This window comes from Trachurus japonicus, chromosome 19 (genome assembly GCF_045865225.1).
Source record: "Trachurus japonicus isolate A0001 chromosome 19, Traja_1.0".
Classification (NCBI taxonomy): domain Eukaryota; kingdom Metazoa; phylum Chordata; class Actinopteri; order Carangiformes; family Carangidae; genus Trachurus; species Trachurus japonicus.
Genome location: NC_140925.1, coordinates 18,989,810 through 19,004,387, shown reverse-complemented (window position 1 = coordinate 19,004,387; position 14,578 = coordinate 18,989,810). Strand labels below are relative to the sequence as shown.

General features: G+C 41.7%; 1 protein-coding gene across 2 annotated transcripts; it reads right to left on the bottom strand.

The window, feature by feature from the left end:
- Window positions 1-40: 40 nt before the first annotated feature.
- On the bottom strand, window positions 41-14,479 carry mms19 (MMS19 homolog, cytosolic iron-sulfur assembly component). Of its 2 annotated transcripts, none has more exons than XM_085762074.1 (31): window positions 14,374-14,479; window positions 13,805-13,853; window positions 13,362-13,462; window positions 13,023-13,108; window positions 12,785-12,859; window positions 12,205-12,274; window positions 11,791-11,919; window positions 11,593-11,654; window positions 10,792-10,878; window positions 10,625-10,699; window positions 10,354-10,431; window positions 9,635-9,773; window positions 8,700-8,854; window positions 8,243-8,321; window positions 7,747-7,872; window positions 7,573-7,654; window positions 7,281-7,378; window positions 6,703-6,864; window positions 5,442-5,597; window positions 5,194-5,293; window positions 4,172-4,274; window positions 3,870-3,944; window positions 3,632-3,758; window positions 3,430-3,536; window positions 3,184-3,240; window positions 2,912-3,098; window positions 2,713-2,795; window positions 2,439-2,603; window positions 2,200-2,259; window positions 1,577-1,677; window positions 41-1,479 (listed from the first exon to the last, which is right to left on the bottom strand). In XM_085762074.1, exons 1-31 carry the CDS (start codon window positions 14,459-14,461, stop codon window positions 1,449-1,451), a joined length of 3,093 nt encoding a protein of 1,030 aa, XP_085618200.1. In that variant the 5' UTR covers window positions 14,462-14,479; the 3' UTR covers window positions 41-1,448. The 2 variants fall into 2 exon arrangements, with proteins under 2 accessions (XP_085618200.1, XP_085618201.1); XM_085762075.1 differs by having other exon boundaries at window positions 3,870-3,941.
- Window positions 14,480-14,578: the final 99 nt, after the last annotated feature.

Below are 14,578 nucleotides of genomic sequence, written 5' to 3'. Positions count from 1 at the left end.
AAAAATACTTTGAAAAAAAAAAAGACAGATGGCTTTAGTGTAATTACAAAGAAAAGTTTTAATGACATCTTAAGTTAGACATTTTAAATATTGTCTATTTCCTTGGCTTCCATGATGAGAGGTCCGAAGTCAGCCAACCTTAATGAAATGATTCAACATTAACTGTGATATAGCATCAATACTTGTTGAGCCGATACAAGGCAGATGTTGGACAAACTTCACATAACTTACAATCAATCATTAATGAATTTTAACGTAAACACATATTTAATTCTGTAAAAATTAATCTTAAAATTTCACCCAGTCAGTGGAGGCGTGATACACGTAGAGGTGCTTGATTCTTGTCGCCCTATGAGCAACCGCGGGATGTGGTAGTAGTGGTGATGGTGGTGGGGGAGGGGTGATTGGCACATCCACATTTTACATTTTCCCTTGTCGCTACAACTCCACCCGGGCCGGTGCACCACAGTGACAGAAATCAAACACGCCAGCTGTTGCTAAGACACGGCTGCTCAGTAAACACATTCATCCAGATGAGAAGATACAAGGCTGTCAGTGCCTGCTGGGTTCAGTGCTTCATTTGGCTTCAAGTCCACGTCTTTGTATCCAGTGATGTTTTCCTGGGGTCCCAGTTCTCTAAATGGTCATAAAGTTTTATAAAAGAGAAAATGTTTGCCGCCACAGGTCAGGAGATCACTCAGTCCACCAGCACTGCAGTGACTCTTCCACTGATTATATGTACCGTTTCCTTTTTCTCTTCATACAGGAGTTGAAACATGCAAAGTGCATTGAAGTCATTTTGAATTTTAGATCCTATGAATTTGATCAGGTTTCATCACTTATTCTCATTATTCTCTTTTACTATTTCATAAGCCAGAGACATTCTATTTGGTGAAACTGCGGTAACTCATCTTTCATTTCATCATGACATCCTGTTTTCTGAGAAGTTGTTGTAGCTGTTCATATGACTGATTGACAGTAAGTAAGAACTAGTACACATGACCAAAATGTCTTCACGCAACCCAGTCTCCTGTGATATGTAGAGAAAAAGACAACAATGTACATGTAATGTGGGGTTACACATTAATATTAATAAACTAGTTGTTTTCAATCTTTTAACTTAGACTATGCTCCACAGTCAGTCCATGTTCTTTTACTTGTGCGTTTATAAAGATAGAAATGCTCAGAACAAAAAGCATTTTCGGTAAAAAGGGAAAGAAGGTGGAAGATGGAGGGATTCTGGTTAAAGAGATGAGAGCAGGAAGGGCAAGAGGGGGTGCTGGAAGATCCATAGAGTGGATAAGGGAAGGATGTGTGTGTGTGTTGGGGGGGTAATGAGAGCTGGTGTGTGGACAGCACAGCTCTGATCCTGGAGACTGAGGCTCTCAACTGTGTCGGGGGGTTGAAGGGGTCGAAGGGGACATTGGGGTTGTGTTTGAGGAGTAAAGTCACCTTCCCCCAGGACTTCCTAAAAGGAACCTGTGAGGAAAACAAGTCAGAGACAAGCTGACACACAGATCCAACCATAAACACAGTGACAGTATTGTAGCAGTGTAAATATCCTGTACTGTCTTACCACTCTCCTCGTGCCTCGACTGCCACTCTCCTCACCAGCCTCTTCTTGTCGTCCAGAGGTTGAGCCAGAGCTCGCAGCACGCGGGCCCGTAACGGCATGATCTGAAACATACAAGTGATCACAGACGGTTTTTCTTTTGCTATCACAATTTTGGTTTCATAAGATTTCTTATCACACAAATGTCACGTGGCATCAGCAGCTCAGACTTATCCGCTTACAGCACTTGCTTTAGGTGAAGATGCTGTATTATATTCATGGGTTTTGTGTGTGACATGATTTTATAGAGTCAATACCCACTATTAACATAAAATAACTTGAGACAATAGGTTAGGTTTACTCTGCTTCAACATTTTATAATAATATTCAGAAAATCACAACTGATCAAAAAAAATCCTGTCCTCACTATATAAAACCCCCAAACTACCTGAATGAAGAATCCACATCAATTGAATGGAAGTGAATGGAATATATGGGGTGGAGCATTTCATGTGAAATTCTTAAGTTAAGTTCCCTCCGAGATTATTTATACTTGCATACTGGCCAAGAAGAGACTCTCTAATTTAATATTTAACTGCACCACAAGGTTTTCACACATAAACACATGGACATGTTTAGAGTTTTACCTCATGTTCAGGGAAGCGGGACAGAGCATGGATGCAGCGCAGTGAGGCGATCCTGACGCTCTGTGAGGAGCAAGAAACAGACAAAATGCTGTCAAGAGCTGGGACTAATGAACAGGTTCATGCTGTATGATTGACAGATCCGTCTGAATGATAAAGACCCAGTGTTATGCCACAACATATTTCTGTTTGAGAATAAAAATGAGAATAGAGATCAGTCAGAAGTTCAGCGTCTCACTGACCATGACTGGACTGGTGATGAGGGCCAGCAGCCTGCTGACCAGCGCCTCCAGCTGCTGTATGAGAGCTGGTAGTGGGTCGATGAGGACGGGCTCCAGACAGGACAGGGTGGACAGCTGGACGCCCTGATCGGGACACGACAAGGCCTCCAGCAGCAAAGACAGGAGCTGGACAGAGACAAGACCGTTCACATTATTACTGGGCCAGCAGACGGTCACTGTCTACAGCAGCTTACGTAAGTGCCGTTTATGCATGAACAGCTTCCTGTTTACTCACCGCTGGCAGCTCAGTGATTTGAACCTGCTTTGGCAGTTTATTGACGATGTTGGACAGAGCCTTCAGGTAGTTAGGCTTCTTCTCTAGAGAAAAGACAGAGAATGTGTAACATTAACTGCGTGTAATGAAAGTAGGACAAAAACAAGGTCTGTCAGTGTCTCCTATAAACACTGAACTCTGCAGAGCTGTGGCTCGATACCTTGCGGCGCAGCATTGAAGCCCTGAACCAACTTTGCGGAATTCTCGCTGAAGAAGCGCTGGCGGTACATGATGCGGACGTCGGCATGGCAACCGCGGTTCAGGACGTCGGCGGAGTCGCTCATCAGCAGCGAGAAGCTGTCCGCTGCCATCGGACCCAGGTCGGCATCGTCGAGCAGAGAGAAGAGCTTCAAGAGACACACAAACATTTTGTCTGTGATGCTACTCAAGCACTCAGATAAGGAGTGTTAAATAAAGGACATCATTATTTACCTTGTCAGTCAGTGCTGTAGACAGTGGGTGGTATCGGAGAAGCAAAGCTTTGGCCACCTGGAGACAAAGACAAACTCACTGCATTGTCTTTCTCTTATACTCAAATAATTAGCTATATTTATTTAGTGACATCTGACAATAAAAAATTATAAAATTGAATTAAACCTTTCCATATTTTCTATGTGAAACATAATCATGCAAAAAATGAGCAGCCAACAGACAGATATGAATCGGAGTAAGTCTTACCCAGATCATGAGGGTGAATGCCTGAGTGCGTGCAGCAGAGGATGTGGACTCCAGCTCCCTACACACTCTTTTCATCGTGCTCTGAATCAGACTGTCAAGAGAATCGCCTGCAGAAAAAACCCAAAGAAAAATCCTAAGTTTCTATTTGACAAGATGAAGCTCTACGTTTCTCCAATAAAACGTGTCCCTGTATCAAACTGACCCTGTGATCTCTTGTTGACCAGCCCAGCGAAGCACTTTGCAGCAGAGGTGTATGACAGCGGGTGGCTGCAGGTGCAGCTCATCTCCTCCAGCTGTGACAGCAGCTGGTCCATCCGGGGCACCTCCACCTTGACCGCACACGGATCACAATACACGTCACAACACAGCTTCAGGAACCACAGCAGTGAGTTTTAAGACTTTCAGTAAAAATGGAAAAAGGCGCTGAAGATGAAACTCACATTGCGAGGTAACGAACACACGCAGCCGATAAGCAGGCAAACCATCTGAGACTGGCTCCATGAGTCCCCCTGCTGCTTCAGGACAAACATTACACACTTCCGTAACCACAACATTCAGGAAATACTGACATGAAAGGTGCAAATTCTACAAAAAATAACCTCTAATTAAGGTAATATGTTAGGTATACGTATTTAAATTTTGCAATACAGTTGACAACAACAAATTTGTTCTTTTACCAAAATATAAGGAGACAATCTTTAAAGCAAACATCTTGTATACACACATTTCTATACAGACAGACCTTGAGCAGCTGGATGTGTGAGGGGAAGGAGTTGTCAGGCAAAAAGGAGACGTCTCCGTCCAGGAAGAGAGACACGGCCCTCGACGCCGTCTGTCCCGCCAGCCTGATGACACCAATCGCCCCGGGAGGAAAACCACACAAACCCCATGAAACGTGCTTTTCACAGCACATCAGTGCAAAAAACATCAAAGTGCATCAAAGACAGAGAATTGAGACAGACAGGAAACTGATGCTAAATATTCAAGGTTTCCCATGTGCAAGGTTGAGAGAAGATCTGAGAACTGATTTAAGAAACATAAACATAAACATAAACATAAACATAAACAATCAACTGTTTTAAAAACGGCTTGTTCACAACTGTTTACAGTGCCACAAGTTCTTCAGACAGAATGGCTGCAAGATTAATAGAGAGAGTAGGGTTTTAATTATGAAGCATATGAATGTGATCTGGGTTTAAAATGCAAAAGACTAAGGGCCTTTTCTAGACCTGCTCTCTGCAGAACTTTATTAGACTGATGAGTTTTGGTTTGAGGTCTTCATCCTATGGATTATAGATCCGCCATGTACTTTGACGTTGTACCAGAATAAAATATCAAACAAATATTATAGTGCTGCACTTTTTGCAGCATTGAATTGAATTGAAAGCCTTTATTATCATTGCAAATTAAAATATGAGATTGAGAGCACTACTCCACAGTGGTGCATCAACAAATATAATAAATGCAAACAGGTGGACTGAGTTTATTTACTGTGTTTGTTAAATGAGATTATGGTATTGGGAAAGAAGCTAATTGTAAATCTAGTAGTTGCGGATTTGATAGACCTATGGCCCCTATGGTAAAAGTTCAAACAGGTGGTAACCGGGGTCTACAGTATATTGTCCTTAACGATGCTGTTGGCTCTTGAGAGAGTGTTACTGTTTGTGATGTCTGACAGAGAGGGGAGGGGGCGGCAATGTTACACAAGTCTTCTTGAAAAAGGAAAAACAAAGACAGAAAGAGCAGCAGAGAGCTTGCACTGACTTTGGCTGTAGCCTGGAGCAGGATGTGCTGATGACTGGGGCCATCGCAGACAGGACCACCTCCTCTACCAGAGGGCTGCTACCACCAGAGGAACCGTCACCTGCAAAAAAAAACATGCACCAGTGTGGTGACAGTGAGGAACAAAGGTGGTGTGAGGTCACCGTTAAACACAAGCCAGGTACGGTCAGACTCCTCTAGTGATATCTGATGCTGGGATGGAGGATGAGAGAATAGGAAGAGCTGCTCACCCTGCAGAGCTGCTTGGAGCGCCAGTGAGAGCAGGCGTGGGACGATGACATCATGGAAGCACTGTCCCGTCTCCTCTGTGTCCTGAACCTGCTCCGCTATCCTCTGAAGGCTGCGACACGCCAACACCACCTCCTCTACTGAGAAACCCACGCTGCCTGAAAACGACAAGAAGTGTCACTCATTGGCGGTTTCATATATCCTGTCTTAGGTTACTGTTATTCTGCTCTTATGTTTTTGGTCTTAATAATATAATGTATTACTGTATCTATTAATTCTTCTATATATATTTTCTTCCTTGTGTCGAGGTAATGTTTATTCTGTAGTAATTGGAAGTCAGGCCAGGAGGGGAGGGTAGGAGGAATGGACTGATCTGGTATTTATGTTCATATTCTTGTACAGTGTTGCATTTTTCAGCTCAAGGGTTGTTATGTTTTTTAAAAAATCAATAAAGACAAAAAACAAGTGTTACTCATATGAAGTTTCCTATTGAATTTATACAAGACAGTTCATGTTGGCACACTGAAGATGGGAGATTTGAAGAGTCAGCTAACAGTCACTTATACAGAAAGTGATTAGTTAAAGGGATAGTTCAACATTTTGGCAAATTGGCCTATTGACATAATCCTTATAGTCTTACAGTAGGAGTAGGTTCATTACCTTTAATTGTCAGTGCTAGCTATTTTTAGCTAGGAGGAGGTAAATTCATGCAAAACCGCTGATGCGCATTCCCGTCGGTAGCAGTTTTTCGGCAAGCAGTCTCTGCATTTACCTCTAAAACAACTCTGTCTCATAACGTTCTGTTATTATCTCATAGCGTGGTGAATGTGCAGGTCACAACTTGTCCACCAGAGCGTTTTGGAGTTGTTGGATTGTGTATTTGATGAGTTTGATGAGGGAAACCAAGAAATCCCATCTGCCTCTGTAGCGTAGCTCTGAGCAGCTTGCGGCTCTGCTCCGGCGTTCTAAAAGTAGCTTGCACCAACAATTAAAAGTAACGAACCTACTACTAAAACTATAGGGATTATTGCAATGGGCCAATGTGCCAAAATGTTGAACTATCCCTTCAACACGTTATATATCATATATCAAGTATCATACCTCCTGTCTCACTCCACCATCAATTTTCCAGAAGAGCAATTTATGAATGAACAATATCATTCTTATGTGGTCGTGGATAAACCAGATGTTGAGTCAGATATTCTGATGCACTGAGTTTCTGCTCTATAGTACTAAAACTCAACATCTGTGCAGACGGATCACCTGTGTGTGCTGAGCTGAGGACCTCCAGGAGGACCGGCGTGCTCTCCCGTACAACACTGGGTTGGGTGGACACAGCAGCCAGAGCGGACAAACACCGCTGACGCACTGCATGATGGGATTGCTGCTCCGAAGCCACTTTGTTGCTGTCTTGATCCATAGGCTCTGAGCAGAGAGAGAAGAGAAAGAGGTTTATTGGGTCTTTCCTTTTTTTTATAAAATCGTTTATGCCGGTCTTGATTCTGTAATTAGAGATTAGATTAGAGATTTATTGTCCTCATATTAACACAGAGTGCATCAACATGATGGTCAGTGCAATAAGAAAAACACAATAAAAAGAAAATGAAAAATGAAAAAACTATCTAAAAAAACAGTGTAATATTTAATAGTGTAGAACTGTTTTTTAATTTGAAGAGATTTTGACATTGACAAGTTTTAAATAGAAAATCAACTGTGATTAATTGAGGAAAATTCCTTCAAGTACTTCAAACAAAAAACACATGTCAACATATGTAGAGTGCTTCTACATTTTCCATACTGCGTGTCCACATGTCTATTTTTGGTCAAGGCTTTTCACTTACCATCAAACATCTCCTTCTTTAGCCTAGGGATCAGTTTAGTGATGAAGGCTGCTGGGTGAAGCTCTGCTAAGGCTCCGGTGCACTCTACCACAGCCAGGCTGGAGGCACAGACAGGACGTTATAGAGACACAATCAGTGTTTAGTTCAACTGAAATGTCCTGATTTTGTTAAAAATAAAAAGGGAAAGGAAGCTTAAAGCTGTTGCTCTGTTTCATTGTTTTGTGTGTGAGAGAGAAACAGGAAAGTAGCAAAAAAATGAATCAAATGATTAATAGATGAAAGTTGAGCTGACCTGACTCTGTCATCCTCCTCTTTCAGCAACAGACCGATCAGGTGATCAACAGCCCGCTCAATGTCCGAGTCCAACAGCAGACCTGAGAGAGAAAGTGTGAGTAACACCTGAGACGGGTGCTGAATTTCTGCCTCTGCTGTGTGTTGTAAATTGAAGTGATTTACTGCCTCTCACCTGTTTGTTGGGCCAGTGTGGTGAGCAGAGAGGTGGCTGTGATCTGCAGACTGGAGTTGTTCTCTGTCAGAGCTGAAAACGCCATGCTGCACAGAGACTCGCGGAAGGCTAGAAGCACCCTCTCCTCTGATGAGCAGGGAAGAAACACGAAGACACAGAGTTAAAATCTGGAGTTTGTTTCAGACTTTGAGGAAAGTTAACTCTGTCCCTCGTCTCCATTGTCACAGAACATAAATATACAGTGATGAAAACAATACTAATACAATATAAACATGCACAAACTTCAATGTTAAGAGATTAAACTATGTTGTTATGTTGTTGATATTCCTCCCTCACAAATGGAGGAACTATGATTTGATGGTTAATGATGTTTTCATCATTTTTTATGGTTGTGAAAATAGAACAAGAGCCAGCTGTAAGAGGGGGAGGTCAGACATGACCTGACAGCCTGGAGCTGATCTGACATACTGAGCTGTCTGATGAATGAAGCACTCACCATTCTCCAAAGACCGGCTGGTTTTGACTGACTGGATGAATCGCAGCACCACCTCCAGTAATGTCCGTCTATGGGAACACTGTTAGAGAGGACAGAGTCAGCCTTTGTTGTTTATTATAAAGTTGCCCCGACCAGGAAATAAGCATGAAAAACCACAGTGTAGATATTCAGTAGAATTGTTGTCTTTGTTTTCTAATTTTAGATATTTTCTTTCTCTTCCTCTCATTTTTTAAGATTTAATTCTTTTACACCGAGGTGGTCAGTCCTAAATGGGTGTAAGTGCACACCCACCTCCTCAAAAACTACAATGTTTGAAGCATGCAAATAAAGTCAACGCAATCAAAATCAAACTTGTATCAGAAAGTAAAAGTAAAAGCTCAACTCATCCTATCAAACAGCTATAAATTGTTTAAATTAAGCTAATAAACATATATATATCTCAGTTTTATTTATTTACCTGTGTATTGCTGTTGTACTGCTCGATGAGAGAGGGCATAACAGCCGTTGTTATGATGTGACTCGCCCTGTTGGAGGCACTGCAGGCAGCCTGCAGCAGCTTGGCGCTGGGCCACACGAGCTTCAGGTCCGGCTCAGACAGGTGATGTTTACAGTCTGAAACAACATCATCAATAACAACACTGGGCTTTTATTGTAGATGAGATACTGAGGAGAAAGTTTAGTTCCTTGTTTAGCTGCAGAGTCATGAGTGTGTTATTGAAGTTGTAAAGTGTTAGTAAAGTCTTAGTAGAGAGACTCTCTGGGCCAGAAAAGGCAGCTCTCACTAAAAACCTCTTGATCTAGTGTTGATCTTCAGTGTCTCACATTCTGTTTTAAAGGCTTTACTGCCCTGAATAGAACAACTCCCTGAGGACATTTCTGGATTCTGATTGGCTGGAGGGTGTGGATATAATAAACTAGACATTTTATATACGTTTGTCTGCACCACTAAATGAATATCCACTGAACTGTAGGGAAAGAAAACAAAAACATACGTTAAATGTCATATTGACAGGTTAACAGTCTTGGTGGTACTTGGTGGTTCTCAGCCAACCAGCACAAGGCTGTTGACAAGACATTTAACTGTGAATGTGTGAACAGTCATTGTGGTGATAATTTCCTGCCCATCTGTACAAGCAGCGCTACACTGCAGTGAACCCTCCCATTACCACAGCGCTGACACATTCACTTCATCAGCACTGCCCTGCTGTTATTGCATCAGGACATTTAAGTCAGTCGTTTATCAAGTCTTTTCTATTTCGGCTGCTTTAGTGTCATCCAAGGTCACTTCATAAAACGAGTGAATTTTGCATTTTATGCGATCAATTAATTCATGTGTTTTTATTTGTTTTTTTTATAACATGTATGCACTTAGGTTAGATTTCTGCATTTCACCTTTGAGAACCAGGTCCAGGAAGGTGCTGAGGGCGTCTTCAGAGTCAGAGTTGAGGACTGAGCGAGACAGACAGGAAGTGAGCGCGGTAAGAGCAGCGAGGCCTGCAGACTCGATCCTCTCGCTGGATGTCTGAAACACCTGCCATCAAACAATGAGAGGAACATTTAACTTCACACTCTCTCAGCAGCTTGTTTACTCTGGTGTGGATGGTGAAACAACAAAGGACATGGTTATTCTAATGCACAACTGTGATCAGTTTGTTAAGATTTTACATACAGCATGAAGGTCTTGTCTAAAGTCTTAGACAAGACATACAGTAAAAGACTCCATCTTGTTTTGCTTGAATTTCAAATGCACAACCAACTGCATCTGTTCCTCTCTTCTCATACACTTTGGTCTCGCTTACGTGAATCATCACTCACTTCTTTTGTTTAAGGATTCTGACTTGTACGGCACCTTACTGCCATAATCTGGTGCCATCTGGTGACAAACAACAAACTAATCACATCAACACTGTGGAGATTAAAACTGCTGATCCAGAGTTGGTTGACACAGCTGTAATGTTGTTTGTTGTTAAGTATGTATTGATATTAGTACTCTAACACTCCAACGCTAATCACAAAATCAAACCTTCAATATTTTATGTACTAACAAAGCTTAGACACCACATTTGTACAACAGTCACGACAATAACACTTCTGATATTAATAAAACCCACCTCTCTGCGCAGTGAGGTCCACAGTCCCTCCAGGAATTCTGCACAGTCCTTATGTTCATACTGTGACACACTGGCAGTCTGCAAAATATGGAGTTCATTAACTTTTCTGAAACTGAATTTTTACTTTTCTAACCCTTTACCAATACATTACTTGACCAAAATAACTAATCAGACACACATGTATGCATATTTTAGCAGCAGCACATTGTTTTCTCCAACACCACAGGATGGTGAAGGGAGGATATTTTAGAAATGGGCTCAGGAATCTCACCAGAGTGTGCAGCGAGTCCAGCTTGGCGCTCTGAACGTCCGAGTCCAGCTTCTCAATTATAAGAGGCAACAGGAACTGTAACGGTGCAGTAACAAACATCATGAACACCAACTCATACAGCTCACGTCGTGTCCATTACACCAAAAAGCAAACATAAATGGACCCACCTCTGCAAACTTAGGCGTCCCGCTGAGGACGGCCCTCAGTGCCTCTATCAGCTCATCTTTGGTGATGCCGTGGGGGTCGTTGGAAGGCTGGGGTGGAAAATTGATGGTTATTAAAACACAGGGAAATCATTTATGAACATACACATTCACAAATGTAATAAATAGATCACCAGGGAGAAGCTCAGCAGTGACACATTCTCCATGTTAATAATTAGTGTCTCTTAGCAATGCAAATTCTATGAATGCATCACAATAGCATTACCTGTTCATGCAAACTTAAACTTAATAGTGAATGGAGCTTGTAAAAACAAAATTTTCATCCATGTTTAAACATTAATTTCATGATCATTCCAATGTGCAATTGATTTAAGTTAATAGGTTTGAAATTCATGTTAAAAAAATCTAACACTTCCTCTGGGGTGGATGGTTTATTCTGTGCAGCTTCTCAGTTTGGTTTCGAGTGCTATCACACAAGAAATCTTAACTAAACCACGAAATATTCATGTCAAAGACCAAGAAGGCATTGTAAGATTTCAATGTGATAAAAGCATATCAGTCATCATACTACACAAAACACGGCACGTCATATCGGCAGCACTGTGGTTTGCCTCAGAGTCAACAAACAATCACAGAGATGTGATGCTCAGTGACGTAGAGAGTGCGTGCCTGAGACGGTGGCTGTATTTTTGTTTTCGAAATTCGTCTGAGGTGGCAGGAAGTCGCTGATGACATTTCTGTCTGCTACGCTCTGTTGCTTTCATCAGCTCTCGGTCCAAAGCAGCTGAGCAAACAGGGACTTACGGGGGTGAAGTCGATGGGGAAATAGCAGGACGTCACTTCAAACAGCTCCTCTGTGAATTTACCTGTGACAGCAAACAGGAAATGAACGGGAGTTCAAATAGATAAATACCCCGTTAGAGTTAGAAGAAGGTTAGTAAAAGGTCAAAGAGACACAGACAGTATGAAGACACCAGTGAGAGAGATGCTGTTTTCTCTCACCTAGGTCGTAGCCTCGGTGGATGATGTTCTTTGCAATCTGAAAGGCTAACAGGAGATTGCGAGGATCCCTCTCACCGTCCATTGACTGGACAAAGCCAAATACAAAGTCGGCCCCCAGACCCTTCAGTTCTGTGGATTCATCAAAAATGGGAGGAGCCAGATTTATTCAGGTTTGTTAAATACATGACAGAAGCTGCAAAATGACTAAAATTCTACATGGGAACAGTTGCCAAGTTGGTGGAGTTGCACCACTAAAATCTTTTTTAGCGCTTCCTCTAAATCTGAGGAAGTTCGGGACTGGTTAGTCAGACAGAGTATGACTAAAACTCAACCGATTCACTGTTTTATATGAGATGGAGAAAAGAACTGGAAAACAGATCTGGAAAACAACTGGACGAAAACCCTGCGTCTTACCGGCCTCCCTGGTTTCCATGAGGTTGATGAGCATGTTGTAGACACATGATCTCTCAGCCAGCATCAGAGACTGAGGAAAAATGAACAAAACCACAATGCTTACATATAAGAGCAGTTATGTATGTATTTACCCATAAAATATGAATACAAGAGGGGTGGTGGGTTATTTATATGTATTTAAACCAACTTGCTGCAATTTATAAAGGTATTCCTGAGGAACAGCAATTGTGTGTACTTTGTCTTAGTTGTGGAGGATGAATATCACTTTGTGTTTCACTGTCCACTTTATCACGGTTTAATAAGTGTTTTATTTGAAAAAATCCAAGAAAAGAATCACGATTTGTTTTGTATCACTGAAAGTTCTGTTGGTTGGTTGTTTAAGGAGGAAGTATTTACTTTATCTACGGTAAGTTCTTGGAGAAGGCATGGCAGTTGTGCAGGAGAACAGGTGAAAATTCACATTTTCAGAATATTAATTGTATTTTATTTTTTGGATTATCTTGGATATTATCATATTTGATTCACGTGAGTGTTACTTACTCAATATAAAATCTTATTGTTACACAACATCAAAACTCACCTGTACATGAACATCCTGAAACAATGACCTCAGCATGGACACAGCTGAGCCCGGAGGCAACACTGTACATTTTGTCTGGGAAAAACACAAACACACACAACATCCATGTTGCTGTCATGTCATCTGAAAATTCTCAAAAATTACTCTCATAACTATCCAGCATAAACCAACTTGCAGATGTAACAGTCGGTTAATGTAATGCTGGGTGTTTCAGATGATGTAACAGTCAGACACTCACCAGTGCTTTGAGCCCCTGCAGGACAGGTGGAGTTATGACGTAATGGTCCTTTAGACGGTTTTCATAGAAGGCAATCAGCACTTCCACTATGGAGAAGAGGAACAGGGATATATATATGTGTTACTGATAATGACATTGGTAATTGTTTCCCCTTTTTTCCATTCATTGATAGCAAATGGAGCTTTCCATGCAAATACCATGTTTCAAATTCCACCATGATACATTTATTCATGACGGTTTCCAAATACCCTTCAGAAAATATGGTGTCTGTTGGTCCAGACAATCCCCAAGAAGTAGTGAGAAGTGAATAAAATATAACAAAGTGAAAAAGATGTGTACCTTCTGCCACTGTAAGATTCCCATAGCACTCATGCAAAACCTCAGACAGCAGCTGGACTCCTCTGGCTCGAGTGTGTGGCTGAGAGCTCGTCAAACTCAGTCTACAGTCGAGAAAAAAACATAGAAGTAAATGAAGAGTATTTGGAGTATTTAAAAAGCACCTAAAATTGAGCCTAGCTATTTTTTTTTATAGAAGCCTCTGACATATCAAATAAACATTTGAGGAGATGAAGTTCAGCTATTTCAAAAGATATAACTAACTTTGTTAGAACTTCATCATGAAACCATGTTGTGTCTTGATATCTCGATATTTCTAATGTCATGCATCTCTGAAACCTCTTCACTCCCACGTCCATAAGACAAAGAAACACAATGACATTGACTGCAGCATTGTCATGCTTTATAGTGTAATTATCATTATTGTGAGGATGCTGACAACTCACCCCAGCGCCTCCACCAGCTGCAGTATTGTGAACTGTCCATCTTTGACACCTGAAATAAAAACACATTTAGTGAATTGTTAAAAACACTGGTGCAATAACCAATTTTACCCCATACACAAAACTGACCTGACACGAGTTATCTCTGGTAATTACCTACAGATTAACTAGCGGCATTTGGCGAGGTTCAAAGGTAACTTACAGAGTTCATTGACAGGATGCTTTCAGCCGGACACAAACACTGCAGCTAGCAAGCAGCATGTGGTTAGACCACACCGAGCTAGTGGTCAAATCCACTACACTACTAATGTGACAGTGCAATAAAACACTAGGAATACATCCAGTATGTGTTAGGAAGTAAACGAAGTAAGCAGACTATAAGCGCAACGAGTGTTTTTTTGTGTCATGAGGTCGTAACACCACACAGGATGTTGTGGCGCTAAGTTAGCTAGTTAAGCATCATGCAATGTTGCGCATCGTCGAGGCGGCAACTCTGCAGCCCCCAACGGCGTTTATTCACACCGCACCGACCTGAAGACATGTCAGGGGAAATGAGACGAAGAGTTATTTACCTGTCGCTGTATCTTTGGCCTTGCTGTCTTGTAGTCCCGAGACAAATTCCTCCACCAGAGACAGCAGCAAGGCACTATCCGCAGCCATCGTGCCCCTGAACCTCAAATGACACTGCGCATGCGCCAAAAGTTCGGCGTGAGAAGCAAAACTGGCACATTTTACATAAAGTTTTAAAAGCCGAATCGGTAACGGACAATACCATGT